This window comes from Aulostomus chinensis, chromosome 11 (genome assembly GCF_037954235.1).
Source record: "Aulostomus chinensis isolate RoL2024-O1b breed Wild chromosome 11, RoL_Achi_v1.0, whole genome shotgun sequence".
NCBI lineage: Eukaryota > Metazoa > Chordata > Actinopteri > Syngnathiformes > Aulostomidae > Aulostomus > Aulostomus chinensis.
Genome location: NC_141330.1, coordinates 22,882,037 through 22,899,526, shown reverse-complemented (window position 1 = coordinate 22,899,526; position 17,490 = coordinate 22,882,037). Strand labels below are relative to the sequence as shown.

Genomic DNA, 17,490 nt, shown 5'->3' with positions numbered 1-17,490 from the left:
GTAGTCAGTTGTGTCAAGGACCACCGTGCATCTTCCTTTGTCAGCCGGAAGGATGGTGATGTTCTCATCTTTGCTCAGTGCATTCAAGGCCTTCCTTTCCTTGACCGAGAGGTTGGCAGAGGGGACCTTTGCTTCGGAGAGGGCCGCTGTGACCTTGAGTCGTAGTTCATCTGCTTCTGTGGTGGAGAGGTTGTTCTTCTTGATGGCGGATTCTGTGGCAGTGATGAGGTCCACCGTCGGGAGATGTTTCGGGGTGACAGCAAAGTTCATTCCTTTGGCAAGGACGCGTTTCTCAGGACTGGTGAGCTCCCTGTTGGATAAGTTCCTTATCCACCTGTCCTGTGAGTCCGCTGGGGTTGGGCCTTCTGCTTCTCATTCCCGGTCGAGGCGAGACTGGAGGCGCGCGAATTTCCTTTTCTGCCTCTCCTTGCTCTTCTAATGTTGAGATAGTTGGGCTGTCCCAACGAAGGAGGTGACCTTGTCCAAGATGGCGGGTGGCAAAAATGGCGTTAACTCTTGATTAAGGTGATCTAGCTTGCTCTTTAGTCCCTCGATGGTGAAAGGTGTCAGGGAGTTTCAGGGGTGGTTGTTAGGGAGTTTCACCGACCACTCAGATGCTAATGGGCTGTGCTGGCATCAGCCGTTCCTGACACCGCACAACGACTGTCGTTTGGGGAGGCCAGGTGAGTCTCGGGTGGGCTGTTTCCACCACAATAGCACTGACCACTCCCACACAGGTTTATAAGCTGGACTTTCCACACTCTTCACTAGAACTGAAGAAGCCTCTCGGATGAGAGGTGAAACGTCTTCAAGATAAACTTACGTCCAGTTGACCAGATTTTACTTCGCTTCGATCTACTTGCTGCACATTGCAGCTAAAAATGGAGGTGTTGCTTATCTTTTCAACAGTCAAAACATAACAACAAACACACCATAGACATGAAAGTTCATTCAGCTATTGTAGATGTAATACTGAACATGAAAACTTTGGTGCCAATTGGTCAATAGGTGGTGCTGTGGCACAGAGTTGTGCAAAATAGAAAACATTCAAATTCTTTTGATAACCCAAAAGAACGTAAAATAAATATGTTACAGTCAAAATAGGTGTGTATCTTGGCAAGTGTTGACTTGAAACTGGCCCCAGTCACGTCCCTCTAAACCCGTCTACATCACTGGTGATGTTGCACACTATTGCGCAGAATGAAAAACATGATTTTTTTAAATCCTGGTTGCAGTTTGTCTATTTTGAACAAAAGTTTTCACAGTTTAAATATGCGGATAAATAGTTCATTGAAAGCATTTCAATTATCAGCCAAAATGAAAAAGTTATAAATGTAACTATAACATTCCGAACAGGTGTTGAAAACCTAGGTAAAAATTTGTTGTATTTATATGACATGAGGATTTGCTCTATCTTTAAAATTTGGCATGAGGCCCAACTTGCATCACATTCACTAGCACTAGGTTCAATTTGCAAAGTGCTTGGATTCCTCTCATGCAAGTAAAGTTTTCTTTTAAACATTACCGTAATAGTCAGCTTCAATATTTTCTGAGAAGTATGCTTGTGACAATGTTGCTGTTAGTATGAAGAATAATGTTCGAGGCCCTGTGGTTTGTGTACCATCTAAGTGTTTCTCAGGAGTATTCAAGCCCTTTAATTACAGTGGAATTGACTCAACTCTTTTTAACCTTTCTGTGGCATGTTTCACAGCACATAAACACTGAATCCACATCATTCTCCCTTTTGCAAATGTTTCATTCAACACCACATTCATTGGCAAAGAAAGCGGCAATAGTTGCCATTCTGCATATCATTGACGCTATACAGATAAATGGAATTAGGCAAAATATAGCCAAGGACTATGTCAGGGGTTTATTACCGATCCACATTAGCAAAGATACAGCCAGGTGCACACCAAGTTTCATGACAAGAACTACATTTTCAGGAGTTACAATGATCTTTAACTGATGGTCAGTAGGAATAATTGAAAAGCTCTCATTCTAATCTTTCATTACAGATGTGTGGGGACCTTTCTGCTTTATCAAAAATCTAGAGCATTCTTGCCATCAGTTTTAATCAATCGCAATAAAAGCCTGATCATATGGAGTGCTCGTCAATATCTGTGTCTTTCTCTCGGCATACAAGTTTCAGATCATGCCTCCACTATGACCCTTAACTACTACTTGACCTGAGGTCTGTGTCTTGTAAAGCTCCCTTCCTGTTAATCATATTTGCAGTACCACCAGACCAAAACAATTAAACAACCAACCCACTTAGTTCAACAGCCCACAACATACATTATTACCTTTTGATTAGTCTCATTACCATATATTTAAAACTTCAAATATTTTTGAACTGTTATCAGGTGGTTTTAGTAGGTTGCACTGGTATAATAAAGCAATTTCAGTTTCCAAACCTCTGACAGTCCAAGTGAAAAAGGCAAAAACCCCTCAAGCCACTTAAAAAGGATGTGTTCCAAGTTGAAATATTTTTATTTCGACTCAGTTGGCTGATTAATATCAAACTCTTATCCCACTCCTTGTTAGTTATTTGCCAATTTCAGTCTTGCCCGATTCATTAGTGGACTTGAAATGTTCTGACCATAGAACAGCGTCCAAATTTTTTGAACCCAATCTTTTCTCTTGACCATCGAGAAAGTCAGGAGCACTTATTTCAAAGTTACTGCTAACAAAATGTCTCCCTGATAAAGTCCCTAGACTACTGTCTAGACTGTCATGGACATCAGTGGCATTGGGTACAGCTCTAACATAGGGAGTTATGGTGGGTTCAAAGGTGGCAATTCCAGCTGCTGAAATTTTTTCAGCGGAACCATGATTGCTACCAAAGCTGGAATTCATTGTAGTGATAAAACCATCACTTAAAGCATCAAGAGAGGTGTTGATGGATAAACCTCTCACAGAACCCTTTTTCAAATTAGATACCCAATTCCTGGCCTGAAAAATCTCATTTTCCTCTGAACTGGTCTTTTCTGTCAAATCATAGCACTTTTCCACAAGACACAGGGATTGGCTAATATTTTCAAAGTGCTTGTCCACTCTAACTCCAATATTTTCCTCTTGATCCAACAATGCTCTTCCCTCCTCTGCTTGAAAAGAAGTTGGCTCCACCCTTGGTTTTGCATCACCCTTTTGTTGAGTGTGCCAGCCAGGACTGCTTACTGTGTTCTTCATAGCTGAGGGAAAAAAAAAGACAGCACTGCAAAAAAACAATTTCCAATTATGTCTCTGGCCTGATTGAAATCAACAACAATCATCTAATTAATGTCAAACTTGGGGTGGCAATGCTGGTGCCTGATGACAGTGCAGTGCTGAGTAACATATATAGACAAACAACCATTCACACTCACAGGCATACCTATGGTAAATTTAGAGTATCCAGTTAGCCTAGTCCCCATTTGCATGTCTTTGGACTGTGGGAGGAAGTACCCGAAGAGAACCCATGCAGGCACAGGGAGAACATGCAAACTCCACACAGAAAGATCCCGCGCCCAAGCCAGGACTAGAGATTTAGGACTGTAGATGCCTAAAGCATGCTTCCACATCTGGGTTGGGTCAAACTTAAACCTCCCATCAGGCAGACAAAAAACACAATTTCCCCTAGGCCAGAGACTTCTCTTGGTTTAAAAGAACAGAACTGAGTTTGTAAAAAGAACACTGTTGTTTGATCTGTGTCCCTCATATTGGACTAAATCTCCTTCCGCTCCATTTTTAAGGAAAAATTTTAGTTTTTTCTCATTAGAAGAATGTAAAATCTCAATATAAAATATACATGCTCTCCAGCTGTTTGATCTGACCTCTAACAGCTGTAAAGCTATAATTGGTAGCAGTAGAATAAAGTCTACCGTAATCACATTTACAGAACTTACATTCCTGGATGCTGCCGCATATTGAATCACAGCAGGAGCATACTGAAGGTGGTGCTTCCAACTCCTCCCACCTGCACACAAAGACCATAGCAGTTGTGTCAATACAGCATAAGTTTAAAGTAAAAGAGACAATATACAAGTGCCTCAACAGGCTGGTACATCTTTTTTGTCGTACAACTTTGTTCAAGTAGTTGATATTATGTATGAAATCAGCTGCAATGTTATAGCTATAATTATAGCAGTGAAGTGATAGCACAACCCCCAATACTTCAGCACCAAATCCATGGGAAAATTCTGAAAACATGGCCATACCCATTTTTCTATGGTACCTAAAGTACTACATAGTTACTGTAAAGGAACATGATAGTTGCAAGTACAGGTGTGGCAACAGGTCTGCATGTGGATTTGTAGAGATAGAAACAGAGACAGCAGGGTTTTCACCAATGTATAGAAGGAATAGTGATGTGTTCAAAGTCTGTAAGCAAAGTGAAGTTCTCTGCTATGGTTTGAAATACTTATGTGACACCACCCTATATGGGCCTGTAGGTGCACAGTTAAAGTTTATTATTGGTAAGTAACTGTTCGAGCTCAAGATCCAAGCCAAGTGGAACGGAACACCTACATGTCTTAGTTGCCGCCTGCATACCCTTGTGGGATCATGTTACAAATAGCAAATAGACTATAACCAAGAGAGAGAAACAGATAACAAGGCTTATTTTTTAATCAATGATGCCAATTTTCTTTGTTTGGTATTTCCCATTTCTAAAAAGAAAGGAACTGTTTTTGGAACTGGTGCCATTCTCAATGGGTAAGAATTGAAAAGAAACTAGAGTTTTTCTGATACCTGAATTTGGAAAAGCCCTGAATACCAGAAAATAAGTATGAGATTTGTCCTGTTTGTGTAAACCATCTATATACCACATTTTTGATAATACATATCCAAACAAAGTGACTCCTTTTTCCTTTCCTGCAAATCACTTCCCTGGTGTTGGGAAGAAGAAGCAACTAGCATTTGCCGTCTTGTTAGCCTACACTACTAGAGATCACTGCTTCCTTAATGCCATGAAATCAGTCATTTCCAGCAGCTACACATCACTCTTTTAAAGCAACAAAAGTCAGCCATGACAACATCCCACCAGTAAAACAGTGACATGTACAGTGTTAAAGGTTTTAGTTTAAAGGGGTGGCACCGACCTTTAGGAGGCTCAGTACCAGCAGTCTTGTCAAGCATTTGAAGACGCATCCCACCAAAAACATGATGAGTTCAACAAGGCAAATGAACTACGGTGGAAACAGAGGCAGCATGGCTCAGAGGTAGAGTGGTTGTCTAGCAAGTAGTTGTCTAGTCGGTGAATGAGATGACACTGTAAAGTGTTTTGAGTGCCACTAAGGTAGAAAGGTGCTATATAAAACAGTTCATTTACAGAACAGGTTTCAAAAAATTTAGTGAATACTACAAAGACAGCTTTTAGGAAAGGAACTCATTCATTCCTTTGTTCTTATCATGTCTTTATCTTTGAAGTTGTTGTTGCACTACAGTGGTAAAAATTAGAATTAAAAACAGTACAAAAATGATTCATTTTTCTTAACTGTGGCTGCACCAACAGTGTGCTCAAGGGAATATTATTTATTCCAGGATCTGCGTTCTCTCAGGTATGACTGAACTAGATAATAAAAAGCTCAATGGCATTCATCCTCTGTATTTGCTTTACAAATGTATAGTGATTTACCACATCAATACAGGGTTAGTAGTTTACAGCTCTTAAAGATTATATTAAACCTAGATTTTTTTTTTTAATGCACTGGTATCAGATGAGTATGGTGAATTGAGAGACACTTGAAGTTCAGTATCAGAATTTGTATAGAGAAGGACAAAAATGTAACAAAATGTCAAAGAAATCAAAATATTTCGAATGATACCCAAACTTATTGTCAACCATATTAATTTTTAAGAGAGCAGTAAGAGCATTTCTACAGGCACAATGTGAAGGGAACTCAAGGGATTGGGACTGAACAGCTATGTAGCCTTAAGAAAACCACCAATAAGTGAGGGTAACTGGGGGAAAAAAAGCTTCAATTTGCCAGGGATCATAAATATTGGACTCATATTTACCCTGTTCAAGAGTGATGGGCGCATCAGGGTAAGAAGAGAGGTAAATGAAGTGATACGCCCGTCATGCTTAGTGCCTACTGTACAAGTCTGTGTGGGCAGTGCTATGATAGGGTTTGCTGCAGTTGGTCAGGTCAAAGTTCAACAACAGTATGAGCTCAAAGAATGAGGTCAGCTGACTACCTGAATATACTGAATGACCAGGTTATTCCATCAATAGTTTTTTCTGCCCTGATGGCAAGGGCACATTCCAAGATGACAATGCCAGGATTCATTGGGCTCAAATTGTGAAAGAGTGGCTGAGGGAGCATGAGACATCATTTTCACCTATGGATTGGCCAACACAGAGTCTAGACCTTAACCCCATTGAGAATCTTTGCTGTGCAAAGCATTCTCCAACACATCCCAGTCAGTCTCTACCATCAACGATACAAGATCTTGGTGAAAAATGTATGGAATAATGGAAATAAATCTTGTGACATTGCAGAAGCTTATTGAAACAATGCCACAGCAAAGGTGTACCATAATCAAAGCTAAAGGCGGTCCAACGAAATATTAGAGTGTGTGACTTTTTTTTTTTGGTGGTGACTTTTTTTGGCCAGGCATTGTATAATTGTGTAAGAGCTGCAAACCATCGTTTGAGGCATACTGTTTGCATAGCTACAGAAAATGTGCTGCTTATTCTATGCACTTTGCTCGTTAATGTGTGACTGCTGAAAGCCACAGCAAAATGTCGTAATTATATGCCAAAGACAAAATTGTGACAACTTAACAGCTCTCATACAATAATATATACTTGCACAGAAAGTTATTTAATAACATTATGTGCTTACCTGCCAGTAGCCTTGCTGTAGCTGCAGGACTTTGAGGTGTGGGAAGTGGCGACACCAACTGACATTGAACAGTGGAGATAGAGCACCTAAACATACAAAAAAAAAATCAAAATGTAAAAATCCATGATGCTCAACAATACTGTAGTATCTCAAATCTTGTGCAATAAAAAACTTAATTGACTGAAAGAACTTCAGAACACTTTCTCTGTTGCACTGAGAGGAGCAATTAAGGGACTGTGTCATAAAGCTAATGTGTTTACTGTTGTGAGAGCTTCCAGCGGCCTCTAATTGAGCCAAAGAGACAGCTGAACACATGTTTACGTGCTCTTTAATGTAAAGCAGATAAGCAATGATTTGTCTGCTTTCAAGAGAGTGAAGAGAGGAAGGACTACTAATGTGTTAACGAGTCTAATATGCTGTGTGTAGAGTTCAGATGAATAATATTTGTCTCAATTTCAAAGGGCTTTTTCTTGCCTCACTCGCATTCTCACATGACATTACAACAACTATACAACCAACAATATTGTAGAGGGTCACACCCACAAAAAACTGAAGAAACCTCTTGGAGGAGATGTGAAATGTCTTCAAGAAACTGACAGTCAATTTGACTACAACACAGCACGTAAGAGATACAGTACCATAACCTGGATGACTGAGACTTATTTTCATGACCATCTCAGGCTTGATTACACAATGTGAATTAAGTGTGACAAGGGCCTTGCCCACACAGAGACAAAAACAATCTTGTTTTAACAAGATTTTCCATGAGCACAGAATCTTCTAAAGAAACGTTTGTGCCCTCACAAAACCACTACAACACTGTAGTGTGTATGTCAGGCCTGTAAGTGGTGCTGTAATGCTGCCACAGGAATACACCCAAAACAGAGAAGACATGGAGCATGCGTATAACTCGTGCAATCTGAGAGCACGTGGCGTATGCTGTTCTCCATATTGACTTGTTACTTACAGTGTTAGTAGAGGAGCAGAAGATTTTGCTGTTAAAGCCCAAAAAAGCCCAGTAGCTTCTGCAACATGAATGTGTCACTATAATCCACAATTAATGCTGTTTCTGGCTGGGTTAGCTGATGCATGTTGAGGAAGATGTGGGGATATGTTGTCATCATCTCAGAAAAGATGCACATAGGATGTAAACACTGGAATAGATGAATAGATCTTTATTGTCATTGCTCACAGATATATATCTTATATATCTATATACATAGAAAAAGTAATGCAGCAACACAAAGTCCCGTTATAGAAAAGTAATACAGCAATGCAAAGTCCAGTTTATAGAAGATGTAATGCAGCAATGCAAAGTCCAGTTCATAATGCAAGCTGTTTCTTCAGATTTGTTCACTTTGGGACCTTATTTAAAAAATTATTGTATTCTGACTCCCAAAACAGCAGTTCTGGGTGGACGAAAAACCCATACATTAAAATTTAAAAAAAAAACAACAACTCCTAAACTCATTGCTGTATGGATGGCCCCTAGGTCAGTGAGTCTGACACTGCAAATACAGGCTGACCTTCGCTCATGTTGTGGACCCTATCATGCAGCATTGGTATCATTGTGCAAAATGATCAGAGTTGAATTATTATCTGAGTAATACAGTTGCTTGATACTATCTGTGCTTCGATGCATATTTCGATCCTGGTGCATTGTTATTCACCACAGTTGAGTATTTTTGGGAACTCTGGTTTTACACATCAGAAATATTGCAGTGTGTTGGGCAGTATAGCTACATATGTGCAAAAGAACGTTACTTAAACCTTCTTGGAAGGGGCACGATAAGGTCTGGCAAGGGTACAATTGTTTTGGGGGTTTCTTTGTTTACATACAGAATTTAAAACAAATAAATTCTTAATAAATTAAAAATGTTTTTTACAATTGTTCCATTAGCTGTAGTTATCAGCTGCTACAATGCCTACTTTTATACAGGTCTGTTCACCTTGTTCTAGATGATTCAAACAATTTCCAGATGTGCTGGCAATCCATTTTTAAATACTAAAACTATGGCAAGTATTAAATTTGAAAGTCAGCAAAAGATGTGAGTGGACTTTAAATTGATCTGAAAAGTTAAAAAAATGTTTAATTTGTTTACTGAGCAAACTCAGTACAACCTCATTTTGACTTGATGTCAACTTTTCAATGATACGCATGCAAGTTATTATAAGTTATGGTTTCAATTTCAAATTAGTTAAACTTATAGTTGTGGCTAATTGTTGTTCATTTAAAACATCATCGTAAATGGCAACTTTATAACAAATATTTAGCAAGAGTGTGACATCTTTTTACTTCAGAGAGGCCACAGTGGAAGTTGCAAAGTCTAATGATTTGCCTCAAGTTATGTCATTTGGGTTGGATGGGCCAAAACCTACAGGTTTATATATGTGAAAAACTGGGGGACCCGAATTGTCATTCAAATTAAAATTTCTCTTACTTGAGAGACCTGCCCAATGCGAAAGGCATCCACAGAGAATTTCAGCATGCTCCTCCCCCCTGGCCAGAACTGGGAGCTGCTGCCCTCCCTCTGACTTTCTGTCATACAACTGCAATCAAAGATTAGAGCACAATTAATCAAAACAGGCAAAGTAAAGAAAACAATTACTGAAATAAATGAGTGTAAACGTGTTCAAACCCATAGTTTGTAATAATATCCACTCTGGGCATGCCGTTTGGGTCTTTGGAACTTGTGGCATGGCACGAGTCCACATAAAGCCTCTCTTTAGCCAATAAGGTTCCTGTTTGGGCCAAAAAATACACCTGCTCTCCTAAAAAGAACCAATGGTCTGAAGGAACAGGTTCCCACTGGGCTGACAAACAGATTCAAGGAAGGAAAGAGGATGTTAACATTGAGTAGGGAGTAGTAAGGATAAAACCAACAGCACTTACATTTAAGAAAACTGAGAAACATGCAACCTGCAATATGTACATTTGTTTTCACTTTTGCTTATACTTTACGGTTTGCAGATTTTGTGACTCAGAAGTACATTCTGTTTTGTATTCTTGGAGGGGGCACGATAAGGTCTGGCAAGGGTACAATTGTTTTGGGGGTTTCTTTGTTTACATACAGAATTTAAAACAAATAAATTCTTAATAAATTAAAAATGTTTTTTTTTACAGTTGTTCCATTATCTGTAGTTATCAGCTGCTACAATGCCTACTTTTATACAGGTCTGTTCACCTTGTTCTAGATGATTCAAACATTTTCCAGATGTGCTGGGCAATCCATTTTTAAATACTAAAACTATGGCAAGTATTAAATTTGAAAGTCAGCAAAAGATGTGAGAGGACTGTAAATTGATCTGAAAAGTAAAAAAAGTTTAATTTGTTTATTGAGCAAACTCAGTACAACCTCATTTTGACTTGATGTCAACTTTTCAATGATACGCATGCTAGTTATTGTAAGTTATGGTTTCAATTTCAAATTAGTTAAACTTATAGTTGTGGCTAATTGTTGTTCATTTAAAACATCACTGTAAAAGTAAAAGGCAACTTTATCACAAATATTTAGCAAGAGAGTGACATCTTTTTACTTCAGAGAGGCCACAGTGGAAGTTGCATAACTATAAACAGCATACTCAGTATGAATGCAAGATCATTTGACACAAAGTACATATGTAAATAAATAGTATGCATATTTTTGGGTGCACTGCTCAGTGTCAGCATGTCCCTTGAGCCTCCTTGCTAGTTGGAGACACTTGTCCAGTCATTTTGACATCTACATATAATAGCTTGGAAAAACCAATTGACTAATACAAGCAAGAAGTTTTTCCTCTTGGAAATTATCAATGGGCCTGCTTCTAACCACATACTCCTGGTTTGTCTGGCACAGTTACAGGCCAATGGCAGATACTGGTGCAGTAAGCCACTAACACTTGAGGTCTATATTGGTCATTCTTCAGGAGTCAGATACACAAACAAAAAAGGTACCAAATGGTTGTATCTTAAATGTTACACCGTTTGTTTTATGCAAGGTTATACTGCCTCAGGTGAATCACTCAAAGGCAGAAATTTAAGCCTTTGAAGTCTCAGGCTAATCAATGTAAATGGCCCACATGTTCAGTTGCCTTGGTGATGGCTATCCTTTCAGTTCCAGTGACCTAGGAGACAGCATGAATAAGCATTTTTCATGTGTAACAGACACACAATGGAGTGCTTTCAAATAGGGGCCCCTGTTTCTCTAAATAACTCCTATTGGTTCCATTTTTGATTGCGAAGTGCACCCAGATCTTATGGAATGTGGAAACGTCTATGTCTTATTTATTGGTGGAATGAAATGATAGCATGAAGGCAAATTACATGAAAAGGGGATCTTTAGTAATCTGCTTAAACTCCACCAAAAAAATTACATGGGAATCAATGTGAAAGCAGGTAGGTTTCTCCTAGTACCGACATTACAAAGTACTTTTTAAAAAAAAAACCTGTGATACTGTCAGTGAAAACAGGTAAACCGCGTGAACCGCAATAACTGCTCCTATGATTTTGCAGTACTGCAACCATTAAAGGCTTATTGCAACTGACATCTGCCCTTTGTCTGTGACTGCACCACTTGAACGAGATATGCTGACACTTAATTTCTCGTTACACATTGCACATTGAGAACTTTGCACAATCACTGTCGTCCCACAACAATAAATTGAGACTGTAGGCATTTTACCATTGCAGACAGTGAGGGTGAAGATGGGTTTACTTCTGATATTCTTCATAAATGTTGTGTGCAGAACCTGAGGTCGGAAGCCAACTTGATAAGAATAATGGAACCTGAAATAAAGGATTGGTGCATTTTTCAACAACAGTGCAACAGTTGAAACTAACACTTACATTACTACACAATAATGCTCAAACATTTTCCTTAAGGTCTAAATCACCAACTAAATAACGAGCCTTAAGACAAAAAGAAAAAGTTCTGGCACCTTTCCTTTTTTCCCCCCTTTTTTCATTCTTGCCAAATTGACATCCTGCACAAAATTTCATGACCACCTTAAAATATGAATTTTTTTTCCATCCATCCATCTTCCACTTATTCCTGTTAAGGGTCACTGGGGGGCTGGAGCCCTTCCCAGCGGCTACGGGCAAGAGGCGGGGTTCACCCTGGACAGGTCGCCAGTCCATCACAGGGCCAACACATGTAGACAGACAACCATTCACACTCACAGTCATACCTACGGTCAATTTAGAGTATCCAATTAGCCAAGTCCCCAATTGAATGTCTTTGGATGGTGGGAAGAAGCTGGAGTACCAGAGAGAACCCACGCAGGCACAGGGAGAACTTGCAGACTCCACACAGAAAGATCCCATGCTTGAGCCGGGACTTGAACTCTGAACCCTCTTGCTGTGAGGCGACTGTGCTAACCACTGCACCACCATGCCGCCACATGAAATTTTTTTATCTAACAAAATACTATTATGATGAATTTATTTTTTTTACATCTGGCAGGACAAATCAAATCTGATGGCAGGCTGAATTTGTCCCCAGGCCTGACTTTGTGCACGCCTGCAAGAAGTTGGTATATGAATGTCTGTGAATGTTCTCAGCGTGAAAAATATTCTACTTGGAGCTTTGCCATACGAAGTCATTTTAAGCAACTATCCAAATTAGGGTTACCATAAACTTGAGTATTCTGTGAAATAGAGGTTATTTAATTCTGTTGATAAAATGTTGAGTTATTTCATTAAAAAATAGGCAGCCAACAGCATATTGCTCAAACTCAAGCTTTCAATTTGAAACTGTACTGAAAAAAAATGAAATGACTGGTTTTAATGATAAAATCTGTTGGAAAGGCTGTAACACCAGTGCCCTCTTGTGGTGGAAGTTCATTGCTGTGTTGTTGAGGACATGTAATGGTTATGGTTAAGTAATGGTTATTCACTGTAAACAGTTAATAGGCAAGGCAAGAGGCCATGGGCGCTCCTTGGTTGTGCCCCTGGAAGGTGATGTATTTTGCATTTAAGAACATAATTTCACTTCATCTACAGCAAAAACAAAAATGCTCACAATCAGAGGAAGGAAAAAACTATTCAGGGATTGACATTAAGATAAGGTTTTTAGTATGTATTGCAAGGGCTTGGTGCTAAAAGGGTATAGGGGACATCGCTAAAAATGATATCATTATTTTAAAAAAAAGTTAGAGTGTTACCAAATGATTAAAACTTCACAAAAATAAAGTCATTATTGTTTTTACATTTTCTACTTTAAAGGATGAAAAGATTAAGGTGTACCATCCATCCATCTTCTACTGCTTATCCTGTTAAGGGTCACAGGGGGGGGCTGGAGCCTATCCCAGCAGTTTTCAGCCGTGAGGCAGGGTTCACCTTGGACAGGTCGCCAGTCCATCGCAGGGCCATCACACACAGAGAGAAAACCAATCACACTCACAGCCACGCCTACGGTCAATTTAGAGTATCCAATTAGCCTGTTTCCCATTTGCATGTCTTTGGACTGCAGGAGGAAGCCGGAGTACCCAGAGAGAACCCACGCAGGCACAGGGAGAACATGCAAACTCCACACAGAAAGACCCCGTGCTTGAGCCGGGACTCGAACTCTGAACTCTTGAAGTGAGGCGACTGTGCTAACCACTGCACCACCATGCCACCCCAGTATAGATCAGGTCCCCCCAAATCTGTTGGATCTTATTAAATATGTTGATTTTTTTTTTTTTTAAATCAGGCACTGTCTACAGGATTTATTTTAATCACTACCCTATAGCTTTCTATTCATACAAGTTGTTCACCCAATGAAGGTCCAGTACTGAAATGTTGTAAGTAAAAATGCTTTTACATGTTAGACAACAGACAGAAATCTTTTGTAACTTTCCAGTGAGCCCCCCCCCTGCTCTAACACACCTGTCTCATATTAGATGTGTGAAGTATCTTTTGTTGATTATTCCTTTCAGCCAGCTCGATAAACTGCTAATGCAGGGAGATGCAATTTTCAGAGACAACTGAAATCTCAAAATTATTTAGAGTTTGTATTAGTTGATTGCAATGATGGCCAATCAATCAGGAGCACCCCTAATGGGGAGTACACTTTTTGAATGCCTTCTGCATGAATCCTGTTCAAGCCCCTGTATATGTCTGAGATGCAATAAAAAAGGACACTGCTTTCAGTGGCCTACCATAGAGATATCTGGCTCACAGTCTGGAGAAAGGACATGGAAATGATTAAAACTTATAAAAATCCATAAAAAGACAGTCACTGGGAAGAGACAAACTTTTTTACGACAGCGAAGTGGATGTGTCAAAAATTACCTGTCGTAATGGCAGTGAATAGCAAGTTTAAATGGTAGAATTCTGACGACATCGCCTTGTGGAGGAGGAGTATAACACAAATAGTAGGTATACACAAGCTGACCACCAACAACCTGAAAGACAGGTGTGAGACATTCAATGTGAATGTGTTTTCCTATTCAGCAGAATTTGGAATTTCAATTTTCTTCTGCCTGAAGAATGAAGAATGCAGCAGCTTCACACTTGGATGAAAGAGCCACAAGAGTTTCAACATGCAGATGACTGCTGATAAAGGTCACTAAATGACGGCCAGTAAGTCTGCAGTATGCTTAACCATTAGACAGATCAAGCAAGGATTAATCTTCAACCAGAGAAAGACCAGGGGTCCGTTTCACAAAGCAGGTTTAGTGAAAACTCGGGGTCTATTAACCCTGAAATAAGGAAAACACTGAGTTTTCCGTTTCACAAAGGGAGGTCACTCAAACCAGAGAAAGAGGGTTAACTCGAGCCTGTTTCACAGACAGCGGTAACTTAAGCTCTCGGTCAGTTACCGAAGTTACAGACGCTATGAAACTAATCTGGTCGGGACCAGGTTTTTGTCAATGAACCTCAAGTTTCTCACTGTCTCCGCCCACTTTCAGAGCCACAAACTCCATTTGATTTCCGCATTCATTCATCAGCAGGCGAGTTTTTCAACTAACATGGCCTGTCCTTTTCTTGATGATCCTGTGGATGAAGGTGCAGCATTGCTGCGCAGAAAATTAAGTATTTGTCAGGAGATGGTGATCAGACGTTCTTGCATTTCAAGACAGTGTTGGTACCGTTTCACATCACAGTCCATCGTCTATATACACAACCTCCTCCGTCCTTACATTTGCAACATCACAAGTCGTAGTCATGCTCTCATGTCATCTATCTATCTATCTATCTATCTATCTATCTATCTCAAGCGCCATATTACATTTTATGAAGGCACTAGTGTCTTGGGGGTTGGGTTCTAAGGATGACCTCCTTCAGCCACTGGCCTTCCTACACTCTGGCTTAGGGCCAGCTCCCGTGCCTCTGTTAGAGGGGCTGGTGCTGGGCCACCACCCGTTTTAGGGGCATCTGCCTTCTTTCTGTTGGCTGAGTAGAAGTCTGTGTTTGTTTAAATAGGCTTAATTATTTAACAGAACATGAATATCGATGAAAAGACATTTGTGTATGAAACCAGCATTATGTTGGGGATAAAACAACTATTGTACACAGTCAAACAGCCACTTAATATTTAATTTACAATGCAGAACATGGGGTACCCCATGAGATGGTCTTACCTGTTTGAATAATGTTTTTATGCTTCATTTTAAGTTGCTGCCAAGTGCGTTTCTCCCCCGCGGTATTGCATCCAAACGATATAAATTAATGCGCTACCATGTAAGCAGCTTCCTCCATGATAATCATGATTGCAAAGGACTACATTTAAACTCACGCATTGACCCGAGCAGCAATGTTCTTCCACGCCATCTCTCTCTCTTTTGCAGCTACAGTGGTGTTGCACTTCTTTTTTAACGCGTGTTGGAACTCTTCATATGATCGCATCAAGATTTCCGACTCCACTGACGTAAAAAACGAAGCTCTCCGCTTCTCCGTCGCCATGGTGACTCGGTGAATCGGGGCTCCATTTATGCTGGTTTTTTAGAGTTGTCGTGATCGCGCTTTACCCCAGGTGAACCTACTCCGAGTTGATCAAACTGATTCAAATCCGCTGTTCTGAAACCGAAAATTCTGAGTTTTCTATCTTAGGGTAGATCAACTCGGAGATCAGGATTAGAACTTGCTTTGTGAAACGGACCCCAGCCATCAGAAGCCCCTTATTGCGTTCACAATTTAAAAAAAAAAACAAAAAAACACAACAACAACAACAACAATATAATATAAATCCACATCCAATGTGATGCACTGGGTCACATCACCTAGGAGTTATTGAAAAAAAATGCTGAATTTTCCACATTAATATAACTATAGACAACGCAATAACAGTCATTTCCCATTTGTCCCTTGAGTAAATTATCTGGCCTGACTTTGGAGTCACTGCATCACATGAATTAGGAGCTACTGAGATAAAACCCTGTTTTTTTCCCCTAAATATGAATATAATTATAGACAAGCTGTAAATCCCATTAAAGAGGTGTTTCCCATTTGTCTCTTTGGTAATAATATTTGGCACCGTGTCACATGGCAGAGCAGCTTTTGAGGAAAAAAATCTTTTCACATTTTTTGCAAGTAAGTTGTAGACGGTCCCTGATCATTCGCGACTATCCAAACCCAGATATCCAAACTGAAACAAACTTAATCGAGGTAGCGAAAGCGAACGGTAAGTGAGGAAAGATGATAGTGGGTGCCTCTACCTGGGACTCTCCGTCGCACTCCGTCAGTCTGTGATGGAAATACAGGAAGCGAGGGGTGATCTTGCTGGCCTGGCATGAGCCCAGTTTGAACAGCGATGGGACAGACCATGCGCGCAGCTGGAAGAGATCCACACGAACAGAGATTTGATCTAAACCGCATGACACCTCCACGGCACGCGCATCTGTCTCGCGTATGCTCTGGTGTGGTGTTTTTGGCGGTAACAGCAGCGCAATCAATTGGGGGGGCAACGACCATTGACGAGGAAGCGGCTGAAAATGCTCTTGTGCTATAAATGGCTGCGGTACATGCCGGAACATGGGTAGGTGACGGAAGGAAGGGCGCGCTTTGTCATCAGCTCTAACTACAGGATTCATCTTCTGAGACCAAGACAAGTGCTGAACTTGACCCGTCATGGATAGACTGCAACACAGTATCCAAAATAGCCTATCCAAGACTAACATGACTTGACAAGGAGCCTCCAGGGGAGTTCTGGATTTGAGTTGAAAACAACCAGCTTTCATGGGCTGGTGGCAACTTTAACACACCTGCTCCCAATGATTGATTTAATGTTAGAAATGGAGTCAGGCAGGGTAGTTTGTTATCCCCTTACCCTTTTAACATCTATATGGATGGATCATCAAAGCTGTTAAACAGTTGTAAAACAGGCTGCATGATTGGTGACCACATCATTAATCCCCTGATGTATGCAGATGATTTGGTGGTCTTTTGCCCATACAGTGCTGGTTTTCAACAGCTATTAAGAATGTGCGCTCAATATTGTTTTGACTTTGACATCAAATATAACGCAAAGAAGAGTAACATGATTATCAGAAGTAAGGCAGATAAAGAACCGATAACTTCAAATTTGTCCCAGTCTGGAACACTCCAGGCTAAATATAGGAGACTACATCACTGATGCCCTGTCTGATAACTGTGACATTTATAGGCAGTATTGTTTGTTGTATGCACAAGCTAATATGCTTATTCAAAAATTTGGTATGTGTTCATCTTCTGTGAAAGTAATATTATTTAAAGCTTTTT

At 40.1% G+C, this 17,490-nt stretch overlaps 1 protein-coding gene across 1 annotated transcript; it reads right to left on the bottom strand.

Moving 5' to 3' along the window:
• Positions 1-1,837: 1,837 nt before the first annotated feature.
• Positions 1,838-16,954, bottom strand: LOC147253791 (zona pellucida sperm-binding protein 3-like). Its single transcript, XM_086217394.1, has 8 exons — positions 16,449-16,954; positions 14,083-14,195; positions 11,492-11,595; positions 9,470-9,644; positions 9,272-9,380; positions 6,831-6,916; positions 3,888-3,958; positions 1,838-3,194 (listed from the first exon to the last, which is right to left on the bottom strand). Exons 1-8 carry the CDS (start codon positions 16,908-16,910, stop codon positions 2,548-2,550), a joined length of 1,767 nt encoding a protein of 588 aa, XP_086073520.1. The 5' UTR covers positions 16,911-16,954; the 3' UTR covers positions 1,838-2,547.
• Between the last annotated feature and the right edge of the window lie 536 nt (positions 16,955-17,490).